The sequence below is a fragment of the Sceloporus occidentalis genome, unplaced genomic scaffold (genome assembly GCF_023333645.1).
Source record: "Sceloporus occidentalis isolate IW3139 unplaced genomic scaffold, rSceOcc1.0.p SCAF_1, whole genome shotgun sequence".
Classification (NCBI taxonomy): Eukaryota; Metazoa; Chordata; class Lepidosauria; order Squamata; family Phrynosomatidae; genus Sceloporus; species Sceloporus occidentalis.
Window position 1 is genome coordinate 246,668,269 of NW_028316981.1, and position 26,533 is coordinate 246,694,801.

The 26,533-nt window shown below is 39.7% G+C and overlaps 1 protein-coding gene across 1 annotated transcript in view; it reads right to left on the reverse strand.

Annotated features, from left to right (window-relative positions):
* Positions 1–26,533, reverse strand: part of ADAMTS19 (ADAM metallopeptidase with thrombospondin type 1 motif 19) — a 151,904-nt gene that overhangs the window by 71,785 nt on the left and 53,586 nt on the right. Inside the window, exons 7-8 of the mRNA XM_089512177.1 lie at positions 25,412–25,455; positions 5,261–5,366 (exon numbers count right to left, since the gene is read on the reverse strand). Of these exons, the coding sequence (XP_089368303.1) occupies positions 5,261–5,366; positions 25,412–25,455 (150 nt within the window). The remainder of the gene's footprint in view (positions 1–5,260; positions 5,367–25,411; positions 25,456–26,533) is intronic.

Consider the following 26,533-nt stretch of genomic DNA (forward strand, 5'->3'; position numbering starts at 1 on the left):
TTTGTGCTATCTGTTCTTCTTTTTCCAAGTGATTTTAGTGATTGATATTGCCAGTTTGGTTTTTTTTTAAAGTGAAATGTTGTGTTATTCATACTACTCATATAAACTATGTATGTGCCTTCAGGTAACCTGTTAACCTATGGCAACCCTATGAATTTTGTAGGGCTTTCTTTCCTCTCAAATACAGCTTACAGCACCTGGTATTCATTGGTAGTCTCTCATCCAAGTACTAACCAGAGCAGACCCTGCTTAGCTTCTAAGATGAGATGTGATCTGGTGCCTTTAGGTTATTTATGTGGGTTCTGAAATGAATTATTGGGGTTATATGATGTTTTGAAATTATTTGGTGATAAAGGATCTATTTTCCTGATATGTATTTTTATTTTTGTATTGCTGTTCTCATGTTTTGAGTACTTTTACATATATTTATGCAGAAAAGCATTATTCCAATAAAAGGGATGGAAGGGTGGATGGTTGTTGCTGCTGTGTGTAAGCTGAGGAGTAGTGATAAATATAGGGTACTGTGTGTGGGCAGTAGGGGGAGGGCTGTAAGGAAGTAATCCAACTTTAAACAGAGGCTGAATGGCCATCTGTCGGGAATGCTTTGATTGTGAGCTCCTGCATGGCAGGGGGTTGGACTGGATGGCCCTTGCGGTCTCTTCCAACTCTATTATTCTATGATTCTAACTTCCAAATGCTTCTAGTGAAAGTTCTGAAAGGGAGCTGGTAGAGGCAGAAATATGTTTTCTGGACTGAAACGATACCATATGACAGTTGCAAGATGATAATGTTATTTGTTATCCCGCCTCTCCAACAGGATCGAAGCAGCTTACAATCACAATACAATTCATACAATATAAATAAATCCCACGAGTCCCTCCTTCCTTACATATACCAACATAATAATAATACCAACATAATGATAATAAAATATAAGTTAAATCATTAAAACACTTAATTAAAAACTACTTAATTAAAATTAATGATGTAGGAATTATAGCTATTTACTCCCTCATTTCCAGGGAGTAAGTTCTGTCAGACAAATTCACAAAAAGGCAGAGAGAGGAAAGGTGATGAATTACTGATGGGAATTAATTGTCTTAGCATTGTTAGACTGCTGCCCAGCAGATTGTCGTCTTTTAAAACTGAGCGATTCCCCCCCCAGAAACATCCATCCCAAAAACATTGCTTAAGCCAGACCTTAGAGAAGGATATTCTAGAAATAATTGCAGATACAACAAAGAAAAGATTAACAATGGCTCCATACAGACTGGCCAAAATAAAGCTGCTTCGGGTCACTTTGGAGGTATGATGTTTAAATGATGCAAGCGTACTAAGAGTCCGGAAGCTGCACCAAAGCCACAATCCAGTTCTAAGGACTGGAGCGCAGCTTTAGCGCAACTTCTGAACTCTTAGTACACATGTATCAATAAAACAGCACACCTCCAAAGTGACCCGAAGCAGCTTTATTTTGGCCTGTCTGTATGGAGCCAATATAACCAAGATGTTACCATTAGGGGAAACAGTATGCAAAGGGATCTTGTAGCACCTTCAAGACTAACTTAACAGTTAATTTATATGTTCTAGACAAAGTAGAAAAAGTTGTAGCATAAGCTATTGTAGACTTGGTTCTGCATCCACAAAGGAAAAAGTTAGGGCAAAATTTTATACTCACTGATGATGGTAATCACCACCAAAGCAGAAACAAAGGCTAAAATCATATATTTACCCAGCTAAGAATGGACTTGTTGGTCTACTTCTAGACTGTTACATATTGATGTTTCATTCTTCAGTCCCATTTTGTTTATGTTTTCACAGTCATCTGCTATTTTTAAAAAAATAATCCACACAAAATTTTGCTTTTAATTATGCATTAGTATGTATAGTATTTATTAGTATTTATTTATGTATTTACTTTGAATGCATTTATTTATGTACCTATTTTTGAATGCATATTTTTCTGAAATATAGATTTCTAAAATTATCTCAGAAGGTACATTTTAACTCTATATGTTTTGTGAGCCAAAAGTCCAGGAAAGGTTTGAATATTAATCAAAAATGTGAGATAAGTCAGCTTTTATCAAAATTTGCAAATTCATATCAATCATCCATATACTTGCCTCAGAAAGCCACTGAATAAAATTTACTTTGGTGTACACATGTATAAGATTGCCGTACATCCTCACATAGGTATCAAAAGAGAGAAACAGGTTTGGACAGAAATGCAACTATTACCTGTACTAAGTAGTAATTATTTGGGGGCTGGGATGAAACAGGAGGTGAAATGTCAGAACCTCATTTTAAACAGCAATTTAGTTGTTAAATAAAGAAGACTGAAACTGGCCCAGAGTTAAAAACATCTGTTCAAAAGGTCAACGAAAGTGGAAAATGCTATTGAATCCCAGTTGTCTTGTATTTCTTTGTGTCATCTGTCAGAATCAAATGTGTGAATATTTGTGGCTGACTGGAGAGAACTATATAACTAACTGAAGATTTATAGAGGAATTGTACAAATGATGACCCCATAACTACTCGCTGTATAATTCCAAGCAATATAATTGTTTTTGCCTTGTATTTACTCTCCAGCAGTTTACATGTTCTAAACAAAGTTAAATACACCTGAAAAACCAGATGTTGAATATGCATTGGGAATGTGCAGCTAGATCATGAGTTATTCTAAGTTGCAACATTCACATTTTATAAATCAGCTATACCCTACTTCGAATATAGCGACTCAGCCATCAACATTTATTCCTTGGTAATCTCAGAGTCTGGCCGTGGCTTGGGGTTGTCCTTTAAGACTGTGGGAAATTGATCTGTCCAGATTTGCTGCCTGATTATTAGCATTAAAGTTTTAGGAGTCATTCTAATCCTCATCAGTGGATCAAGCTTCCAAGATGCTTCCAGGCTTATTTTAAGATGAAGTCTCAAACAATCTGAGGTCACTATTCCCACATCAATCCTTCTAAACATAAAGATTTTTTCAGGGCTCCTTGTTGAAGAGTTCACATGTAAATGTGATTCAGGTTGTAACTAGCTGATGCAGGGCTTTCTCTCTTGTGCACCTCAATTGCAGGTATCACGGCTCAATCTGGCCAGCAATTGGACACATTTCTTAGGAGCATTAACAAATGGTTAGAAGATTTCAAAACAAACCAATAGTCCACCACGGTTTTACAGTGGGTTGCTGGCAATTAACGCTTCTTGTTTTCTTGATTTCACTGCTTATAATGCTTTATGTACTGTTTTTTATTTTTTTTTAAAATAAAATCTCAGTCTGAAAAGCTGGCTACTGGAATCTTTTCATACTTGATTTTTCCAACTGATAGATGGTAAGTTACAATTAATTTATTATATTAGTGATAGGGACCTACATAAATTTTGCTATGGATTTCAACAAATATCACCAAATTATTTTGCTGTAAATTGTGCAATTCTGCATGTTATAGAAAACATTCAGAGGTAGCTATGTTAACCATTTAACAAATACAAACAAAAATCCATCAGTGATACCTTTATTGGCCAATGAAAATGCACAATATCCAACATAGTCAATGGTAAAAAAAATGCTGGAAACTGCTGTCTGGTGACACAAAACCATAGAATTCAAAGGCACCCCAAGGGCCATCATCCATCTCCCTCCCAGTATAGGAATCAATCACCACAGCACCCCAAGAAACCAATTTCTAACTTCATTTAAAAATTTCCAACAACACAGAATCCAACATCTTCCAGGGTAGTCTCTTCCATTGTTGAATAGCTCTTACCAGCAGGCAGTACTTCCTACTGGTTAGTAGGAAACTCCTTTCTTGCAAATTGAAATTTTGGTTCAGGTCTTATACTCTAGAGTAGCAGAAAACAAGTTCACCTCATCTATGTATTTCCACATTTCCTTCATAACACAAAAGCAGGGACAGAGGGCACTTTCAGGTAAGAATTAATAGACAATATTGATAGCTTATCTCTCTATCCTGGCATAAAACCTGGGTTTACAACTAGAACTAGAAAATATAAAACTAGAACTAGAAAACAGAACTACAGTGTGCCCGTGCCATAAGCAAGTACACTATATGTGGCTTTAAGCTTACGCTGAAGCCGCGCATCAGTAAAACATATGACACGTGCGCCTGTGGTGTGCGCACAATATGACATGTGCCCCATTGTTTTCAATGGGGCGCGAGTATACATGGAATTCCCTTGATGCAGGAAGATCCAGAACGGATCCACCATGTAAGGGAAGGGCCCACTGTACAATTAGAAAATCTGATCCTTCTTTCCCCCCTTTCTAACTAGATGTGTGAGTTCTACTGACAATTAAATATTTCAAGCATTCCTGAGCCAGATAACTGACTTTTTTTCTTTCGCTTTCTATTTACTGTATATACTCGTGTATAAGTCAACTTCAAGTACAAATAAGGGAAAAATTTTAGGGCCAAAATCATGGATTTTAATATGACCTGTGGATAAGCTGAGGATAAAACTTAGAGGCATGTAACAAATGATGTAAAGGACAAAACACAGGAAAACACCACTTCCCTCCCTCCTCCTCCTTCTCTGGACCTCTCCCAACCACCTAGCACCACTTCCCTCTAGTTTCATCCTTTCTAAATTTGATGTTAAAACTTTCTCCCCTGCATCCTTTTTTTCTCTCTCTGGATCTCTTCTGATCACCTAAAACCATTTCCCTCCAGTTCCTTCCTTTCTGTATCTAATGTTAAAATCTTCTCTTCTCTCCCCCCCTCCATCCTCCTTTCCCCCCTCTGGACCTCTCCCTACACCTAACACCACTTCTCTCTAGTTCCTTTCTTTCTGAATACATACACACACAGTTTTATTCTAATAGCCTATAGTACAAATTTCAGTGAGTTTATGGTTCATCTTTTTAGAACAAAAACTAAGTGTTTTATATATAATTGAGTAATTATTTTAAACAGAAATCAGATATTAGACTATTCACTGCTATCACAAATAAACTGAGCAGAATGTGTGAAGAAACAGTTTTTTAAGTATTTGCACATTAATAGTCAATCTCTTATGTGAAACAAACAGAACTTAATTTGAATTTATTCTCAGGATTACTGTATACCAATATCAAGTTTACACAGAGAGAGAGAATGACATTCTTTTGGTTACATCTGACTAGTCTTGGCCCATTCAATTGTTAAAGACATAAATAAAACCAACTGATTCAGTAAGCCTACTCTAGTTAGGACAAACAATAGATCTTAGGCCATACACATAGAAAATTTCATCTACTTACTTGTGTCCCATTTCATGAGCAATAGTAAATGCAAGATTCAGGCCATTGTCCTCTGCAATAATACATTTTCGTTTGTCACTGCACATCCCATTCAGATAAGCTATACCTAAAAAAAAATAACCAAGCACAATTAAACACTATGTTTCCCACATTCTAGGGCTTAGCTTTGGCACTCAAATGGACTAAAAAGACCTGAAATGAGCAGAACAGTCTTTGACTTAGAAGCAAGAGACCAGTCGGGAAATCTATTCATACTAGCCAATGATGCCTGTTGACAGTCTTGCTCCTTCACCTACATACTACCAAACAAACAAACAAACAAACAAACAAACCAAAAACCAAAAACACCCTAATTCCTTACAAGGATAAGGACAGGAACATATTTAGTTGTATTCTACCAGCACCTGAAAAAGTCCTACAGAAGATAACTGAATCTTATTTCAGCCTCTGAATTTAACAATGGTTCATAAATAAACTGGAAGGTTTACATACAAGATCAAAAATAGGAGGTCAACCTTTAAGTGTTTGCCCAGCAAACAGATGCATTATTATTTAGCATGTTATAATGGACAGGATGAAAGAGAACAAAATGAAACTTAATCCAGAGAAGACAAAGGTGCTTTTAGTCAGTTGAAAGACAGATCAAGGAACAGAAATTCAGCCTGTGCTGGATGAGGTAACACTACCCCTAAAGACATATGTCTGCAGCTTTGGTGCATTTCTGGATTCATTCCTGAGCCTGGAAGCTCAGGTCTCAGCAATAGCCAGGAGTAGATTTGCACAGTTCATAGAATCATAGAATTGTAGAATTGGAAGAGACCACAAGGGCCATCCAGTCAAAGCATCCAGCCTCTGTTTAAAGACCTCCAAGGAAGGAGACTCCACTGCACTCTGAGGGAATTTGTTCGAACAGCCCTTACTGTCAGGATGTTCCTCCTAATGTTGAGATTGCATCTCTTTTCCTGTAGCTTGCATCCATTGTTGCGGGTCTTGTTCTCTGGAGCAGCAGAAAACAAGTTTGTTCCCTCCTCAATATGACACTTCTTCAAGTATTTAGACAGGGCTATCATATCACCTCTTAACCTTCTCTTCTCCAGGCTAAACATCCCCATCTCCAACGCTTGTGAGCCAGCTGCACCCATTCCTTCAGACATCAAACCTGGGTATGGTGACACATGCTTAGGAGTTTAGCTCACAGCTAATAAACCTGATTTACCTCTTCTGAGTTACATTCGAATTCAGGATACATTAAGATATTATCATACTCTTTTTGCTGCCAATGCAACCAGCCGGGTGAATCCCGGGTAACTTGCAGCTAGAATCCGAGCTCAGCCAGTTGATTTGCAAAGTTGAGAGTTTCCCAATATTGAATAGAGGCCACCTGAGCTCAGATTCTAGCTGGATGTTACCTGGGATTCACCCAGCTGGCTGCGTCAGCAGCAAAGTGAGTGTGATAATATCTGGATGTATTCCGAATTTGAATGTAACTCAGAAGAGGTAAATCAGGTTTGTTAGTTGTGCACTCAACTCTTTTGTTACATGCTCTGTGCAGGGCTTCCTTTGAAGAGTGTTCAGAACTTTAGCTGCCCAAAAGAGATGCAGCCAGATTGTTAGCTGGGTTTGGCCACACCTCCACTGACTGCCCAGCTATCTCTGGGCAGAATGCAAGGTGCTGAACTCAAAGAGTTAAAAAAGGACAGTCTGTCCCAAAGCATTAGTTTAGCATGATTATATGGATTAAATTGTAGCTAACAAAATACTGTATGGTAAGTCATCTTAGCAGCAGAAATCTCAGGGAATATCGTCTCTTTCATCCCTGCATGAACAGAACCTAAAGAAGTTTAATTTCTAAACGAAATTCAAAGAATTCTAAAAGAATTTTTAAGTATGTTAACTCCAAATTTCCCAAGGAGTCTTTTAGTTCACCATGCATATCCTGCACTGACTGTATTTGGGTTATCCATATTTTCCTATTTCTTATTTGGAGCCAGCATGTTCTTAAAAGGTCATAATGTCCTTTTGGAACACTAGGTGAAGTTCCCACAAGAAAAGAAACAAAGACCCAAAGGCATGTGGAAAATCCAGGTAAGGACCCAAACAAGGCTAAGTGGGTGTAATAATCACGCCTTCTTTCCCTCAAGTCCTCCGTCAACTTCTCTTACAACAAGAGACAAAGGAGACCTCATTGCATCAAGATAGTAAGCCAGTTCTCTATGCCAACCCCCTGCTGTACTTCCAGCCAGCCTCCCTGTCCACTCACTCTGAGGTAGGCTAATTTTCAGGTATAAATATCAGTTCCAAGAACCTAGCCTCTGAGCACACAGTATACATACAGTTGTGCCTGGGTGCATTCCATGTATGATCTGTGTCATCCTCAGACCTCAGTCTGAACCACACCCACTTTTTGCAGTCTATTTTTTGGACAGGTAAATATCACCCTTTTGAACCCCTCAAATTCCACTATCCCATTTCTATATTTCTGTTTTGGTTAGTTCTGAATGCTGTGTATGTTTGAATTACAAATGCGGGTGTGTGATTGCATTTTCCATTCTTATAAATAAAACCCTCTTAATTCACCCAAACCTGGTGCCAATGGTACCAAAGGTTGCCCAGCCCCTTGCAAAGCTAATTTCCCCAATGTTTAAGGTAATATTGACATACTTAGCAGGGAGACACCCCCACACACAAACACACACACATACACCTTTCTTTGGGTAACAAGTAGTATTTGTATTAGGTTATATTTGCCAGTTAGGATATATGGCTGATGATACAAACTCATGTCCGGAAAATACACATGACATCTGCATCCTTTAGAATTGTAATCAGGATGGCTGAGGCCACCATATACATCTCCAAACAGCAGAATTATTTTTCTGAAAGTACATTTGAACTACATTGTAGTGCATATAGTATCTGTGGCATAACAGTAATCTTACGTATATTAACTTTACATATTATAGCACTCCAATTACTTAAGTTGAACTATGTCTGCCTATCCAAATCCAGACATATTTCAGGAAGCAATGTCGCCTGGTTCTGGCATTGTCCTGTTCATACAGTGGAAATCCTAATCCCTGGTTCTGGAGTGAGCAGTACACACAAAATCCATCATGTTCTGCAACAGTTCAGTGGTATAACACCCTTAAAATGATTTTAAGAACATTACCTGTTACTCCAGATCTTTCAAGATCTGGAACTTTTTGGACTTGCACCATGGCAGCTGTCTGTACAGATGTCTCACTGAGATACTCAGCATGTCTGACACTGCCATAGGTCACTCACTCTGAGTTTAGAATAAGGCACCCAGCCATGTGATCACTGCTGGATATTTGTTTTAACCTTAGAAGCAAGCCATCCATGTGGTGGCAGACATGCAGGATGCCTGAGCAAAGAGGCACTGCAGCACGGGAACAGAGCACCAGGTAATGGGGGAGACTGGGGAAAATGTGGGACCAGGACACTCAAAAATGCCCCCCAAAGTATCCTGGCCCATACAGACAGAGCCGGAGATAAATAAAACCTACTTTGGTCAAGTTAATAATTAAAATCAATATTTTGGAGCTTATTTAACATCAACATTGAATAATGAAATTTCTGTATCATTCATATGCTTAATATGATCTTTCCTGGATTGGGAATAACTGGAAGTCTTCATAAAAGAAAATTTTGAAAAGAGCATGACTCAAAAATCTTTTAACAAAAACTATGAAAGTATAGGAATCAATATGTCTGAGTATATTTTATACCAATTATCCTTAACTATCTGTTTTTGTTGTAGAGGAGGCAAGGAGGCATTAATTATCTGTAGACAAGTTGATCTGAACCTTACAACCAGGTAAGTGACAAGATGGGGAAAGAGAAAGGTTTAATAATTGATACTTGAATCTTGATAGAAACTAATACAGCAAAATCCCTTTTAGGATGGCCTCGTTTACTACAAAGTGCTAAAAAGGCAGAATAGAAGGCAATAACAAAAGTTGATGTGGCCAAGGACACAACAGGACTCAACCAAAATGGAAGTCGAGCAGTAGACATGCTCAAAAATGAAAAGAATGTCCAAAGCTGTACTACGCATATTATAGAAACACTGAATGTGAGAATCATGAGTCAAATGAAGCTATTTTGTAGAGACTGCTCTTCAGATGTGATAAGTAAAACCATATGATCACCCACTTGCTCCTTCCTAAATGTGTCTGACCCCTGTATAAATGAGGGGAAGTAAAAGCTGGAGATCATCCAGTAAAATCATGAAGAAAAGTAAAGGAGATGCAAAAAAGATGGTCTTTATTTGCTAAAAAGTCTGTTTGGGCCTACAAATGGTCTTTAGGCCTTCTTCAGGGGGCTATATAAAAATCACCAAAAATTACACATAAATATGTATTATCCATTTACATAAGAACATTAATATATTGTTGTACATTCCTTTACAGCCCATACATATCCACTTCAAATCAAAGTCATAGAAATTTTTGAGCCAGGAAATCCAAAACCACTTAGTGAGAAAATGAAAGCACATGTATAAAAGCCGAAGGTTTTCTTGTAAGTAGATGCTAGAAAAAACAGAGATAACATTCAAAGGCAGGTGGGTAAAAGAGAAAGGGGCTGTGAAAACTCTGAAAGGTTATGTTAAGAATGTGAGGATTTTGTTAGAGTGCGAGATAGTCAACTTCCTTATTTAAGTTCTGAAGGATTTTTAAAATACAGATTTTAAGATTTCCAACTCCAGAAGATGTTTACAATAGTGGGAGATAGTTCACATTCATTCACACCTGAAGGCGATAAACAATTTTCTGCCTCCTTTTTCAGCAGAACATCAATAGAGTTCATTTTCTCTATTGCCCAAAATCTGAAGTCTGCTGTAGAATGATTTTGTTCCAAGAGGGACTTAACAGGAGAGCACTTGTTTTTCTGTTTTTTGTTTTTTTTTATATTACAGAGATGTACCTAAGATACACATTTCTTAGGAGGCCTGGTTAGTTTTCCTACATTTGCACTGCACAATATGAACAAAATAATTGTTGTGTGGTAAAATAGTGCCAAGTATGTCTTTTCTTTGGTTTATCTGCTACATGAATTCTGTTATCTTGGACTGGTGTTCTGTGGGTCTGGTTAAACCCATCAGAGTATTATGTGATGTCTGTTTGTATTCCTTGAATGAACTTTGCACTAGATGTCAAAACATCCCTTTAGCAAATAAGGACTGTTTAGCATCCTGTGACATGTCTCCCTTTTCTTCAGGTAAGTTTTAGTGAGCATACTTTTGTTGACATAGGGGTGAAACAGACTGCCCCAAAAGGGCAGATTGGGGCTGCCTGGCACCACTCACCCCGGCACCTTGAATATTTTTTAAAAAATCTAAAAGGCAAACCTTGATTTTGTCATTTTGTATAAGGGGCACTATTTTACATAATGGGACTTCAACATCCACAGATTTTGCTATCTGCAGGGGAAGGGTGTCCTGGAACCAAATCCCAACAGATACCAAGGGCCTACTGTACTTCTGGTTTCCTTTCAAAAGATTTCTTTGAAACACATACTTCTGGATCTATTTACATTTCCCCCTCCCCTGAGGGCTGATTTGATTGTGAGATAGCATTTCATTGTAGGAGCTGCACGCTGAAAGACTGAGACCATTTCATTATTGGCATGTAGACTCTCAGTATGATTGCCCAGACTCACATTCACACAAACAATTTCTCCCCAGCATTCAGTTTTAATGAACAAATACTTCCCTCTTCCCCACTGCTTCAGAATTTCTGGCAATTTTACCTTTCTAGCTATATGCAATATAGACACCATGATCAAACAAAAATGTATAAATAGCTAAATGTCAAAAGCATACCTATGACCCCATATTTCAAAACTCTGGATAATGAGCTTCTGTTAGTTTTGTACAGAAATTAAACAAGTTTAAGGACAACATTTCTTACCACAGCTATTCCCATGGGACAGACCAATAATCTTCCCTCAATATAACATAACAATAAATGCACAGGGCAAAACACAGATAGAGAAAGTTTCTAGTTCATTGGAGATGGGGGCAGGGAGACACAATAATTTACAGAGCAACATCTGTACTGTCTACAACCACTTCCCCCACGTTCCTGGTAAGACATTTCACTTTAATATTTAGTGCCTGATATTTTTCATTGTTTTAAAAACTGCCGTCATTTAGGTACTATGCTCTCTGCTCTTATAGGGGAATTAAGAAAAATGAAATGGACTGCTACTTATTACTAAACACCAAAGAGTTCAGTAAGAAATCAGAAAGATGGTTCTGTCATTTCAAAATTTCCTGATTTACTGTTTTGGAAGAGGTTACATTTCTGGAATCTAAATGAATGCAAAATATCAAAGAAAATCAATGTAGTGTTACTTTATTTCCTATTAAGCAAAGTTGACCTTGTGCTCGAAAGCCACATCAAACGCTAGCTACTGAATGTAGATCAGCCAACTACCACTTGTGAACTAGTTTCAAGTCTTGTCCTTTGTTATTAATTTCATGTGTTAAGAAACAGAAACTGGCTTCAAGTGAGCAGCTGTTCCTATTTAGCCATCACAGCATTAGGTAAAAGAAAGGTTTTCTTTAAATATACATATATGTTCTCTGCTTCTTCCTGTGGCTTATTAACACAGCTGGAATGGTTCCAAGGTTAAATCCACTAAAAGGGGAGGGGGCAGGGTTGAACAATTGATCTTTTGTAATTATCTTTCCCCAGTCAAGCCCATGGATTTTCTACAAAATCCGCTCTACAAAACTGAAAATTAACACTTTCCCCCTGGAATATCTGCTTGAAACCAGTGGCAGGATTCCACTGACAGTTTTTACAAAAATTGTGAGGGGAGGAGAAAGCTGAAAGTACTCATGGTTTCTGAAGCCAGAATACAGAACAGGACTAAAGATACAACCAGGTATCTACATTTACTCAAAAGTAGCCTTTAATGAGTTCAGTGGAAATTGAACCCAGATGTGTGATACGACTACACCCTTAATATATGAAATTTCACTAAATATATTAACTGAAAGTTGTATCTAAGTACAAGAATAAACCATTTGGTCAGCCTACAAAATTCAGATCCTATTGCTACAAAATACATCTTTTGGTTTTGAGCATTAGTAAAGGCATAGCCCCTATAGTGTAAAAACTGACACATACAGCATTACGTATCCCTGCTAGCTGAGATCTTTTTTGTTAAGATACTGTCCCCTCTAACATTCTGTTTAATGCAAGGATAGGGAAAGTGTGACAGGTGGGCCTACATGGACCTAACATTTTTATTTTTTGGCTGCCCAAGCCCTCTAGGAAGTCCCAAAGCTACATGTCAATTTTTTTAAAAAGTTTTTTTTTCCAAAAAAAGTTCCAAAATATGCCACCAAATTGCCTCAGAATGTGGTTGACCTTATATCAAACCCCACCACATCTACTCAAACCCCTTTTTATAAATCTCACTAAACGTCACACTGGAAATGACATCACTTCTCAACAAGGTCACCACAAATGCAGTGTAGTAGCCCAGCAGGGATCTTAAGAGGCAAAAATTGGCTGCTGCAACTGAAACAGGCATCCACTCCCTAAGTTTAACAACATTTGCTTCTGGTAACTCAGGCAAGCTGCTGTCTACATAACCAGACTCGGTGTGAAAAAATAGATTTAGTTGGCCCAGCAGTCATTATGACTGGAAATAAATTAATCTCAAAAATCAGTGAGTGGGAGAATCCACTCCAGCTTTTAGCTAAGACTTTAAACCATATATGAACCCTATCCCTAAAATAGGTTCACCACATTGGATAGCTCCTTTCAAATCTCAACTAAAGCCAAGAACTGATCTCTGCTCCTGAGAGCTGGAACCCATACAAAAGAGGATGCTTTGTGTTAAAAACCAAAAATCTTGTAATAAATTCACCCTATTGGGTCTGGAAAAATTGAAACAGTAAACAAGACTGAAGAAGATAGTGCTCTGAATGTCAAAGAAAAGCGGAAAGTGTATACTGTAAACAAAAAGCAGACAGGTCTATGAGAATAAAGATTAGGAACATCCTGTAAAACTTGCTGGTGAAAGCACTCTCATTTGGTGAATTGAAGCAAGTTACGTTTGAGTGAGTAATGAAGTATGATGGATGGTGAAGCAGAATATATTTGCAGCATATATTAGGAAGAGACCCCATGTTCAAAATTTTGGGGCAAACAAAACAAAAGAGAGAGGTAGATCTTGTTAATATGAAGAATTTGGGCTAAATTTCAAGGCTGGACTGCTTATCCAAAAACAGAATCCACTTTAAGTGGTGGTGAAGGACAATCACCTCACCCTCACAACCCAAAAACCCTGCTTCAAGGGGCTGCAGAACCTTGCACAGCTAGATTTTAGGCAGACCTGAGGGCTGTGGGGTAGAAGGGAAAGGTCAAAAACTGTGATGATAATGTGAACATCACAGTGGAGCATTCAGAGCACCTGAAAATGGAAAGGATGTTTGTTGGGAAGAAGGAGGAGATAGAAAAGACTCTGTAAGAGCTGGGGGAAAGAATATGGGAGGATATATATATATATATTTTCATGCCAAAAGCAGAAGCTGTCACAACACTCTGAGAACTTGTTCAGAACCAACAGAGAAGTCACTAGAATCAAAAACAGTTTTTCAGATGGCATTAATTTTTGGCTAATTAAATGCACACAGAATGCAGCATTAACTGTCTTGGACTGATTTTTATGAAGTCTGAAAATACATTTTTATTGATTCATAAAAACTATAAACACATGCCATATTTAAAACAAAATTTTCTTTTCTTGGGATCATGAGCTCATAAGTTAATCATAGTAACTATTACTGTTAAATATTATTTGAATTTAACATGTTTATTTCACATTTAATGGAATAATACAAGGCCTTTGACAGTAAACTGTGATATGCTGAACCATCAGACCTCACATCAGTTTAGAATCTTCAATTTTCATACTTTCCCTCTGAATACATTTGAAATACTTTAAATCACTGAAACAGTAAATGTGATACATATTATAATCATATGTTTCTGTTTTCTTTTCCCTTTTTTAGCGAAACAAAGTGTTTCTGAGATGCACATACTTCAGAACATGACATGGGGGAAATTAACTTTGACTTGCAGCTCCATTTCTAAGAAACTAATATTCATTTTCTTTCAGAACACCAAGTGTTTCCCATTAGGAAAAGAGGGGAAGAAGGGCAGGGCAAAAAGCTTTCTACATTGTTATTATTTAAGAGGTATAAAAATAATATATGCTACTTGGAATGTGTTCCATACTACGACGTTGACTGGAGGGGGAAAAAAGATGAGTCATTTGTCACTTACAGCACAATCCTAGCATATCTAGTCTAAAGTTCCATTGAGTTGAATAAGATTTACTCCAAAATATACTGGTATAGACTGCAAATTAAAAACATGTTGATGTAGAGCAGGGGTAGGCAATCTTTTTGAGCCGGGGGCCGGGTTGCTGTCCCTCAGACAACTGGGGGGCCGAAGCCAAAAAATAAATAATTAAATAATTTAAAAAAAAATTAAATATATAAATAAACCAGGACAAATGTAGGACAAAATTTTCAAATGGAAGACACTTTTTTTTAAAAAATGGAGGACACGCGGAAAAAATTTGCTGATTTTTAAAAAAATGTTAATATAAATACATGTTTCTGAGGCTTCTATAGACAATTGCCCCCCAAAGGCCCCGGTGGCAATCGGCGGCAGGACTGGGCTGGGGCCGGTCCCAAGGCCTCGCCGGGCCGCATCCGGCCCGCGGGCCGCAGGTTGCCTACCCCTGATGTAGAGCCATCATAAGAATGAATAGCCAAATTCTCAAAAAGGAACATAGGATAAGTTACAGAGTAAACGTATACACAAAGCATCTCTAGTGATATAATGACATTTTCATTGCAATGTTCGACTGCTATGTCTAAATAAATAAGACCACTGATTTTATGGGATTTATATTAGTGCTGAATTATCATTCACTTATGGATTCAGTAAGTCGACTTTAGTTGGGACTAACAATTTATACCATTGCCTGAAGTTCATGCATCTGAGGGTGCATCCACCTTGTAGAAATAATGCAGCTTGACACAATTTTAATCCTACAGAATCCTGGAATTTGTAGTTTTGTGAGGCACTAGACTCTTTGTCAGAGAAGGCTAAAGAGCTTGTAAAACTACAAATCCCAGGAAGAGAAGTAAAAGATTCTCAATACCTAATTGTTTTTTTCCCCTGAGGCATGGTTATGTGAGAGAACGTCATGTTCTATTTTTCAGGTTCACATGCTTGTTCCCATTTTTTTCCTCATCTATGGCGATGGCAAAAGAAACACACATAACTTGCTGAGCCACATTCATACAGCTCTCAGTGATGGTCCTTCTCTCCCTCAACAGCCACCAATAGAGTTGCTCTGAGGAACCAACTTCCTCACCTTGAGAAAATGGATGAAGAAACAGGCACAACTTGTTCAGCTGCCATCATCCATTTCCCTGGGTGTGGACAGGGGAGGTATCGCCTAGTGGTGGGTTACAGCCAGAGGGACTGGCATCACAACTGGGAAAGAGAAAAGGGGCGGTTTCCTGCTCACCCAGCAGCCACACCTGACCCTAAGTGGGTTCTCCAGAGGCTGCAGCTCCCCTTCGTAGTGACAGCTGATGGGAGGGTGGTGTCTTCAGGGTTCAGCATGGCTGCAGCCATATCAAACCCTTAAGACCTTTCCAGGTGGGGGGAGCAGCCACACTGGAACCTGAATGGGCACTCCAGAGACTGTAGAGTGCCACCTTCATCAACAGTCTGGGTAGAAGGTCAGCCAGGGCAGACGGCAAGACCATGTTAGTCTGAAAATCAGTATGCAAAGGAATCTTGTAGCACCTTTAAGCACCTTTGAGACCAATCTTTCTTCTGAAAGAATGCATGAGCTTTCATAAACTTGAGCCTACCTCCTCAGATGCATAAGGTGGATGGAGAGTCTAGAGACAGACCTATATAAGCCAATTGTGTGTGAGACATTTATCTTACCAAAATGTATGCTTTTATTTCAAGTTATTCTCCCTTGCTCTGCAATATAATTGGTGAATTTTATAAGAAACTTGGAGAAATTCTATCAGACTTTCCAATTAATTCAATTCCTGAAATTTTTGCTTTTTGTTTCAGGGGCTGGTCCTTTCCCTTCTTCTTCTTCTTCCTCTCTGTCAAAAGTGAAGGGGATGGGTGTTTTTTGTTTTGCAGTTGTTTCTATAGGGACTTACCCAGCATAAGCAGAATGTCTCTAGATTTTGAATCCTGAAAGAGGTCTTAGGAGCCTCCTTCAGTGTCTGAACTGATGGCCTGGATTTGTCTTCCAAGCAAGCTTGAAGAGCAACAGAAGGAGTCAGGCTCCTTCTGGGTGTCCCACTGTTGCTCCATGGCTAAAGAAGGGCATGAGCAGATAGTCAGCAAAGCCATATGAAATGGCTTATTCTTCTCTGCCAGGGCGGCAGTCTGGAGGTCTCCTTTCTGCCCAGGAGCTTTAAGATGGGAAGCTCTGTTATGCCTTGCTTACTGTGTAGAGATCTGGTAATCAGAAATTGAGTCAACCATGTGCCCCTTGCCAAGGGAGAGGGCACAATATGCATAAGCATCAGAAAATGGAATCTTAACCCCACATTCAAAACACTTCTTGAATTCCTTGGGGAATGAAAGGATGAACTGATGAACTAAGAAAAGCCAAAACTCTGAGACTACTTCATGATCCTACCATGGCAGCAATGTCACTATATGAAAAGTAACTGTATGTTGGCAGGAAAATGGCTTATGTGTGTGCAGGAAAGAGGATGGGGCTATCATCAAAATGCAACTCGAGAACCTCCTGAAGATGTCCATGAAGGCACAAAATGACCCATATGTATGAATCAGAGACCATGGAGAATACATATTGGTTCTGATTTTTTTCCCCATCACTCAATTTTTCTTCCATCATTTAGAAGGTAATTGGGGAGAAGCAATGACTCTTTTTTGAAAGAGGATTTTGTGTAATTATATTAGGATGCAGTAGTCTGTAAAATTTGGGGGATTTCAAGCATATTCTTTATCCTGCCTGATATCCTGTGGTGTGGGCAGGATTTCTTTCCCTCCTCATTCTCTCCCATGCAGAACATCATTTATGGGAGTCATCCAACTGTCCAGAGGTTTGAGGAAACCAAGACAATAGAAATTGATATGGGAAATTAACTCTTGCCTGTTTTAGTAATTCATGGGAACAGAAAAACAACAACACTCTGCCCTGTGCCTGAAAAGTCATGGCTAGTATTCGAAATTCATGGAAAATAAACCACAACAGCAGATACACTGTTAGGATATTTTAAAAAGAACACCTGATCAGAACATGTACAATGCCCACCAAACCACAAGGCTTTTCACCAATCCAGATGGGACCTGAGTTTGATCACTTCCATGACCAAAAGAACTTCTATTTTTCATGGAAGGAAATGCAGTGGAAAGTCCCCATGGATTTCACCAATTCCTTCTTTAATCCACTATACCACCTCTCTTAGGTCTCCCGAAGACACCTACTATCTCAAATAGAAAGAGATTTTGAGAGAATATAGGTGAGAAGGAAGAAATTGTTTTTTAAAAAAATCTCTCTCTCTCTCTCTCTCTCTCTCTGTCTCCAACATCAACAGAACTCCACTGAGTGCAATTTTGATCCAACCCAATGCCTTTAGTGAATCTGAATCCAGTATCAAACGTTGCATATAATTAATTGGTACCCATCTGAAAGAATGTAAAACAACACAGTATTTAAGAAACAAGTTGTGTAGTTTTTTTAAAAAAAAATCCAGGGCTATCTATATAAATTAGAACATTGCACCTGAGGCTATTGAAACACTAAAAAATGAAGTGTTTAAACACCAGAGCAAAACATCTTACTTCATAAATCTCAGAGCCAGAAAACAAAGGTAAACATTCTGAAGCAGTACCATATGAGTGGCAAATTCAATAAAGTAATTGACAGCAGCATTAAATATCTATTTTATATATATTCTATATATACCCACTTGGAAGGCAGTCCCTTTATGTGGTTTACTCCCAGGTAAATGGGTATATGACTGTGTGCAGCCTCAAAGACCTAACTGTTAACACACACACACTAACTGTTATACATAAATCACTCTCATGTAGAAACAATTATTTTTCATGCATCACAGAAAGCTGGCTTTTAGGCCCTCCTCCATCATGAAAACTCCTGCACTTTCTTTGGGAATCACTTCTGACAAGTGTTTTCTGACATGAAGTACAGCACAATTCTTACATAAGGATTTGTTTTTTAAAAACCTAAAAGGGCACATCTGAATGAGTGTGATTTTGTACACTCAGACATATACATTAATTTGTGAAAGGGGGCACACAAATATAGAAGACAGATAGATGGCGGAAAACTCGACTTCTATGAAACAAGACACTATATAGATAACATCTTCCTATAAAGTGGCAATACATGCAGCAAAGAAAGCTTTCTTTTCTGCACATATTGCGTCTGTGAATTCACATTGAGCTGATATGTTCAGGGTGGTGAAAGGTCTAACTCAGGCACACTAACTCAGGCACGACCTTCAGTAGCTCACTGTGATGCTTTTAATAACCATTTTGGAGATAAAATCTCTTACATAAGCGCCAACTTAAATGCCATCATTAGAGCAGAAGTCAATAATGAAATGGCCACAGACTCTGTGAGTGAGATTACACTGGATCAGTTTGAACTGGTGAGTACTGCTGATATGGACAACCTGCTGGGGCAAGTAAAGAGGACAACTTGCTTTCTTGATCCCAGTCCCTCTTGGTTGGTAATCCAGGGAGGAGATGCAATTAAGCTTCAAATACAAAATATCATAATGGATTTCCCAGGGAGGGGAACTTTCCTTCTTGTTTAAATGAGGCAGAGGTTAGGCCACTGCTGAAAAAGCCCTCCCTGGATCATCTAGACCTTAATAATTACAGACCAGTATAAAATCTTCCTTTTTGGTCAAGGTGATTGAGAAGGCAGTTGCTTTCCAACTACAAGTGGTCTTGAATGACACACACTTCCTCAATCCATGTCAAAGTAGCCTCAGAGCAGGTTATGGGGTTCAGACTGCTATGGTTGCCTTAGTGCAGGGGTTCCCAACCTGGGGGTCGCCAGGTTGGGAATCCCCCCCACCTCCCACCTCCCCTTCTCCCCGCAGGTGCCGGCGCTGGAGCAGGCATCACGCGGGGGGAAGGGGAAGGGGGCGGGGCTCCCTCCTTTCCCTTCTCCCTGCGAGTGCCCACGCTGGTGCAGGCATGCACAAGGAGGCAGGGAATGGAGGTGGGGGTCCCTCCTCCTCTTTCCCTGCCTTCCCCCGGGTGCAGGCACCCACGGGGAGGCAGGGAGTGGGGGTGGGGGTCCCTCCTCCTCTTTCTGTGCCTTCCCACGGCTGCCAGACAGATGGAGAGGAAGGGACGGTGGGGGATGCCTCCTCCTCTTCTCCCCGTGGTTGCCAGGCAACCATGGGGAGAAGGAGATGGGACTACAAGCCCCAGAGGCCTTTGCCGCCGGAAGTCCCACCCCTTCTCCCCTGGTGGCCTCCCTAATTGGTTGGGAGGCTGGGAAGGGACGGGACTTCCAGCCACAAAGGCCTCTGGGGCTTGTAGTCCCGTCTACTTCTTTCATCCCCAATGGGGGTCGCGGCCCAACAAAGGTTGGGAACCGCTGCCTTAGTGGATGATCTTTGCCTAAGCATTGACAGGGGGAGTGTGCCCTTGCTGGTGCTCTTGGACTTCTCAGCAGTGTTCAGTACCCTCAATCATGGTATCCTTCTGAGGGGGTTGAAAATCAGAGGCATTGTGTTGCAGTGGTTCTAATCCTACCTCTCAGGCAGGTTCTAGATGGAGGTGCCTGGGGATAGCTGCTCCTCAAAAAAGGAGCTATTATACAGCATACCATAAGGTGCCATTTTATCCCCAATGATATTCAACATCTACATGAAACAACTGGGAGAGGTCATCCAGAGGCATGGTGTGGGACACCTAGGCTTGCCATATCCCGCCTGGGGGCTGGACTTTCTCGGTTTGGGGTGGGTCTGCATGGTCCCGCCCCGATTTGGCCCCACCCCCGGGATTCCCCCCCAGCGAGGCCCTGGAGGCGGCTCCGCAATCGCGGAGTCCTCCAAGGCCTTGCTGGGGCATGGGAGATGCTGTCTCCGAGGCTCCAGGGAAGGCTTGGAAGCAGCGTCCTCCAAGCCTTCCCTGGGGCTTGGGAGACGCTGTCTCCGAGGCTCCAGGGAAGGCTTGGAAGCGGCGTCCTCCAAGCCTTCCCTGGGGCTTGGGGGACGCTGTCTCCGAGGCTCCAGGGAAGGCTTGGAAGCGACGTCCTCCAAGCCTTCCCTGGGGCTTGGGGGATGCTGTCTCTGAGGCTCCAGGGAAGGCTTGGAAGCGGCGTCCTCCAAGCCTTCCCTTGTACATGGTTTTAAAATGTAGGACCTTTTTTTTTTAATTTCCTGGCAAGGAATTTTTTTAATAAAGTCCTACATTTTAAAACCATGTCCTACATTTTTCCCGGTTTGGAGGTCCTCGGGGATGGCAACCCTAGGGACACCCAAATATACTTCTCCATGCCTTCAAAAACAGGTTCATCTAAAGATAGTGTGTCTCCTCTGAATGAATGCTTAGAAAAGGTAATGGGCTGAATGAAGAAAAACAAACTGAAACTGAATCCAGACAAGACAGAGCATCTTACTATCAAGGGTGCTAATTTGGGGCTGGAGGTGTGCCAACCAGTTCTGGATGGGGTCACACTGCACTGAAAGACCATGTTAGCAGTTTGGGAGTGCTCCTGAATCCATCTCTCCAAATGTCAGGTCAGATACATACGATGGTCTAGAGTGCTTGTTATCAGCTTCGGCTGATATGCCAACACCCTTTCCTAAAATTGGAAGACCTAAAATAGTAGTTTATGTATTGGTAACTTCAAGGCTGGACTTCTGCACTGGGATATCTTTGTACCAAGACTAGAAACTCCAACTGGTTCAGAATATGGCAGCCAGACTTATTACAGGTACATCCAGGAATGCTCACATTACACCAATCTTAAAATAACTCCGCTGGCTGCCAGTTAGTTTCTGGGTAAAGTACAAAGTGTTAGTACTGTAATCACCTGTAAAGCCCTACATGGTTTGGGTCCGTGATGGCATTTAAAGCAGCATTAGAGACACATCTCCTCTGGCAGGCCTGCCCAGTCAATTTTAAATCATGACTTTTCATTTGTATATTTTAAAGAATGTGCACAGATGACTGTATTTTAATGTTTTTACAGTACTGTATTTTAACTTGCTTTTATGTTCTCTCTCTCTCTCTCTCTCTCTCGCTCTTTATTATGTTTGTATTTTAACATGTTATACCTATTGGCCCATGGGGGGGGGGGGCAAAATATGCCATTAGGTCACATGTTGTTAGGCAATCATGACACCAGAAAATGTAGGTTCATTTGATTTTTGCCAAATTCTTATTCAGGCTAGATGGTACCAAAACAAATTGAAAGATGGGGGAGAAATGGATAGGTCAAAAAATTAGGTGGCATAGTGGAGCCAGTATGGCATAGCAGATTGAGTGCTGGACTATGACTCTGGAGTCCAAGATTCGATTCCCTGATCAGCCATGAAATCCACTGGGTGACCTTGGGCAAGTCACATGCTCTCAGCCTCAGGGGATGAGAATGGCAAACCTCTGGACAAAACCTGCCAAGAAAACCCCATGATAGGTCCACTTTAGGGTAACCATAAGTTGTAAATGACTTGAAGGCACACAACACATATATCTTGCAGCTATAAAGTCTGCAGTTAGACTCATTCTCAAGATGAAGACTGCAAACAAAATTAATCACTGGTATGTTTGTACATATCAAATAACGGCTAGGAATGTATACTGGAATAAAGAAACAGTGAAAATCCACTGAATGTTGTTTTTCATTCAGTGTAGGTCCCTGAAATACTTAAATAAAGGCAAACTCAGGGAGCATTTCTTCTACAAGTAGAGCAGTATTTTGTAGGGGCAGGTCCTCATACACAATTTATTGTCTTCTCCCTAAAATTCATTTCTGCAGAATATATTCATACACTTAAAGAACATACAACATGCTTTGCCCTACCATAAATAATGGTAGGCTAAGGGCAGCAGTTTTCTTTTATGATTATTGGTCCTTCTGTTCTGTTACTTGGTTCTGTCATGATGCGATTACTAGTGCTATGAAATATTAACTGTTATGAAATATAAATTGACATGACCGCATAACAGCCCACTTGACAAACACAGCAAGTAGAATGAGTCGCCTTTCATGATGCAACTGTATTCTTCAAGAATATGTATATGAATAACAAAACCACATGAATACCCTAACTGTACAAATCTTTCTCGGATGATTGTTAGAGGAATATGGAGAAATCCCAAAACTGCTGAGATTTTAATTAAGACTGTTTTCTTGGTGTGGTAAACTGCACCTCAAAGATTCTCCTACTTCCTCAAGAAAAACTGTTTTTGTGCAAAGTGAATATATTTTACCTCCCTTTCTGAAGCTAAGCACTCCCATACAGCAAATAGAACAGGGTAAGATGATTGGTTGCAATGACAAAGGGGCTTAACAGACGGCCCCTTTGGAGCAGCCTGCAGCTGTCCCTTTCCTCACCAGATTGGGGCCACAGCAACTACACGCCACGGCCCTGATCTGGCCTTTCCACAGCGCAAAAAGAAGCTGCAAAATGCAGCTCCTTTTGGTGCTGCAGAAAGGGCACCCTAGCCAACGCGTCGTCATCTTTTCAGTGCTCCTTTGGCTCAGCATGTTAAACGCTGCACCAATGGAGTACTGTGATACCCCTGCCATGCAGTTAGGTGCACAATGTGATGCCAGTGTGAGGGTGACCAGCATGCGTATGCCACAACCCCATGCTGCCTCCCGCCAGCGTATAACGCTGGTCTAAAGAGGCTCAAAACAATCCACCCAATTCCATTACTTCTACTACAAAGCAGCAAATACTGCATTTTTATATACTGCATATTTTAAATTAAGGGATACAACCCCCGATTGACCTCAAGGGGCGGGATATAAATAAACTTATTATTATTATTATTATTATTATTATTATTATTATTATTATTAACCCATGCAAGAAGTTGAACCACTTTTCCCCCCAAGGAAATGGAGAAAAATGAGAAAAATATTTCTTTTTTGATTAACCATGTAAGAATGAATGAAGTCAGTACTTGAATTCCTAACTGGTAGCCACCAGTAGAACACCAGCTGTATCAGTTGAGGGAGCCCCAAAAGAACACCCATGCATTCCAATCCAGAATGCAAGTATTATTTCAAAAATAATCTGATCTCACATTTTGCTAACTTGGGAAAACATGGTGCTTGCTCCTTCCTCCCCTCCTCCACCATGGCTATTGAGCCCTTGTTTTCTTACTGGGGCCAGGATGATATATTCCACAGCCCCTGAGGGGGGCTATGCAGTACCCATACAGCTCTGCCCTCCCCCCCCCCCGAGAGTTTGTAAAAAATACTTACTTAGTTTTGATGCTTTCCTAACACCCCTCTGCTGCCCTCTTTTCCGTCACTGCCCCTTGGATGTTTCCACCCCCCGAAGGGGGGTGGTACCACTCACTTTGGGAATCCCAGTTCTAAATGATCCTCCCTGCATGCATCATGTGAAATGCTACTTCAAATCTATCAGCCTCATAAGGCTAGGCAGACAGAGATAAGGTCAAAAGAATTCTATTCAGTTGCATCTACCTTGGTCAAGAAAGACACATCAAGTTCCAGAACTGAACTATTTTATGTATCATCCAGCAGAGCTGGCTCCAGGAGAGCTGTTTCGAGTTGTCAGGGGCCTCTTACATTCTAACCCCCAAGAAGGAAACAAAGGTGGGTTACAAACCGCCATTAGGGACGCCCCGAGGACGTCCCAGTTTGAAAAAAGGGCGTCTCTTCTATATGTCCCTTGCCCTATCATGGACTCAGTCCGTACAAAATGGCGGCGCCGCCATTTTGACGTAACAGACTGGATGAGGGCAAACAAATTGAAGCTTAATCCAGACAAGACAGAGATGTTCCTGGTCAGTTGTAAGGCAGATCAGGAAATTGGGGCTGTGCCTGACCTGGATGGGGTTATATCCTCCTGAAATCTTAGGCTCACAGCTTGGGTGTGCTCTTGGACTCAACTCTGACCCTGGATGCCCAGGTTTCAGCAGTGGCTAGGAGCGCATTTGTACAATTAACTTTTTACTGTTTTAATTGGACTGTTTTAATTATATATATTGAGCCTCCTTGTATCCCAATTTGGAAGAAAGGTGGGATAAAAATAAAATAATATAAAATAAATAAATAAATTTAAAACTTAGTTTTTTAAAAAGGCTGTTATCAAGTATTCTTGTAATTGATTGGGACAGAATGGAAAGCTGTCAGTTTTCCAATTGGGGTCAAATTTGGAGTTCCCAACCCATCATGAAACTTGTGTGGGAAAAGAAACAGCTTAACTAAAGTTTTCTGTTCCCAGCACAATATAAACTGTGCACTTTTTCAGAACTGTGCAAGAATTTAAGAAACTACTCAGCTTTGCAGTAAAAGCATATGCAATCTTTTCACTATGCACAAAAAACTGCACAGTGCCACCCATTTACATTTATTTATATAGACCTTTGTGCATTTTGCACAAAATACAAACTAAATTGTTGTATCTCTATTCAAACAACATGGTGAAGGGTTCAATATCATGGTTGCAGCTTTTCCCAATTTAAATGTTGCATAACCTAAATGTTGTGCAGAAGGAAAACAAACTTGGGCTAATGTTCACTACAGTCACATGTGTGGTACTTTTGATTTTGTTTTTTGATGTAAAAATACAGTAAAAATGTAGAATAAAAACAAAAACGGCACAACAAAAATCTTACACAAAAAGGAGCAATCTTGCACAATAACAAGGATAATCAACCTTGTATGTCTTTTTGTATTTTTTATGGATCAAGAATTAAAGCAGTTCATCAGTTTTGCTTTTAAACTAGTTAAAAATATTCATCAGATATATTAAGATTAACTTTGCAAATCTATTTACAGTGCTACATTTTAAAGGCTTTTAGAGTTAATATAATTTTTCTGGCCACTTACCAACAGTATCACATGGTTCATCTTTATGCACACAGAAATCCTTCCTAAAATTGGGAGGGGAAAAACGACAAACACTTCAGAAAAAAATCTTGCTGTCAAAGCGCTAACAATTGCACATAATTTAATAGTGTAATAGTTTATAAATTTCTTCTGTTTTTTTAATGACAGTGAATTTAAATCCTGTAGCTTGAATCAATGTATGTTCAGCATGTAAAAAAATCACACTTTTGCTTCTAAATCTGCTGTGTATCCAATGTCAGCATTATAATTCTCTCATGTCATCTGAAATTCACTGTTTTGTCTGTTTCCCCATTGAAGCCTCAGAACATGGAACTGAACACCTTCTCCTTTTTTTTTTTAAGTATCACCATCTTCCTTTCTCTCTTTGTCATTTTCTGTATATAAAATTTTACATATATACATAGACCCTGTCTTTGTATGATTAAAAATTAAAACTCAAGGAATGTAGATGTAGATGCAAGAAAATGAAAAATAATCCAAGCAATAAAAAGGACTAAACAAACAGAAAATCCCACAGAGTATCACAAAACACCATAAAATTCTGTACAAATTCTGCAGTTCCTTGCTTAGAGCATCATTCACACTTACAGATTCATATAAATAAGTTAATAATAATAACTTCTCATTTTTGTTTTATAAAGAGAAGGCAATGCTTAATAGGTATAGTCATTCCTTGGATACTGAATGAACAATATATTTAGGTATAATGCCAGATGGACAGACTCAATCACAGAGGCCATGAGCATGTATCTGCAAGACTTAAGTAGAGAAGTGGGGGATAGGGGATCTTGGACATTTCTCATCCACAGGATTGCCATGAGTGAAGATCAACTCAAGGGCAGTTATAAACAATCATATATCGCACACAGTAAAAGAATAAGTTTAAAACATATATTTTGAACCAAGTACACTGATTCTTCTACAAAATATTGGTTTTGGCATAGAAAATGCATGCAGAAAAACTACACATTTTTCTGCACAAAAATCCATGTATTTATCCAAATGCAAGGCTGGTATCATGTTCAGCAGTTACAATATCATAAGCTAGGATCAGTGTTACTGGGCGTATGATGTTGTAACTGCAGTGGATTTATATTTGCA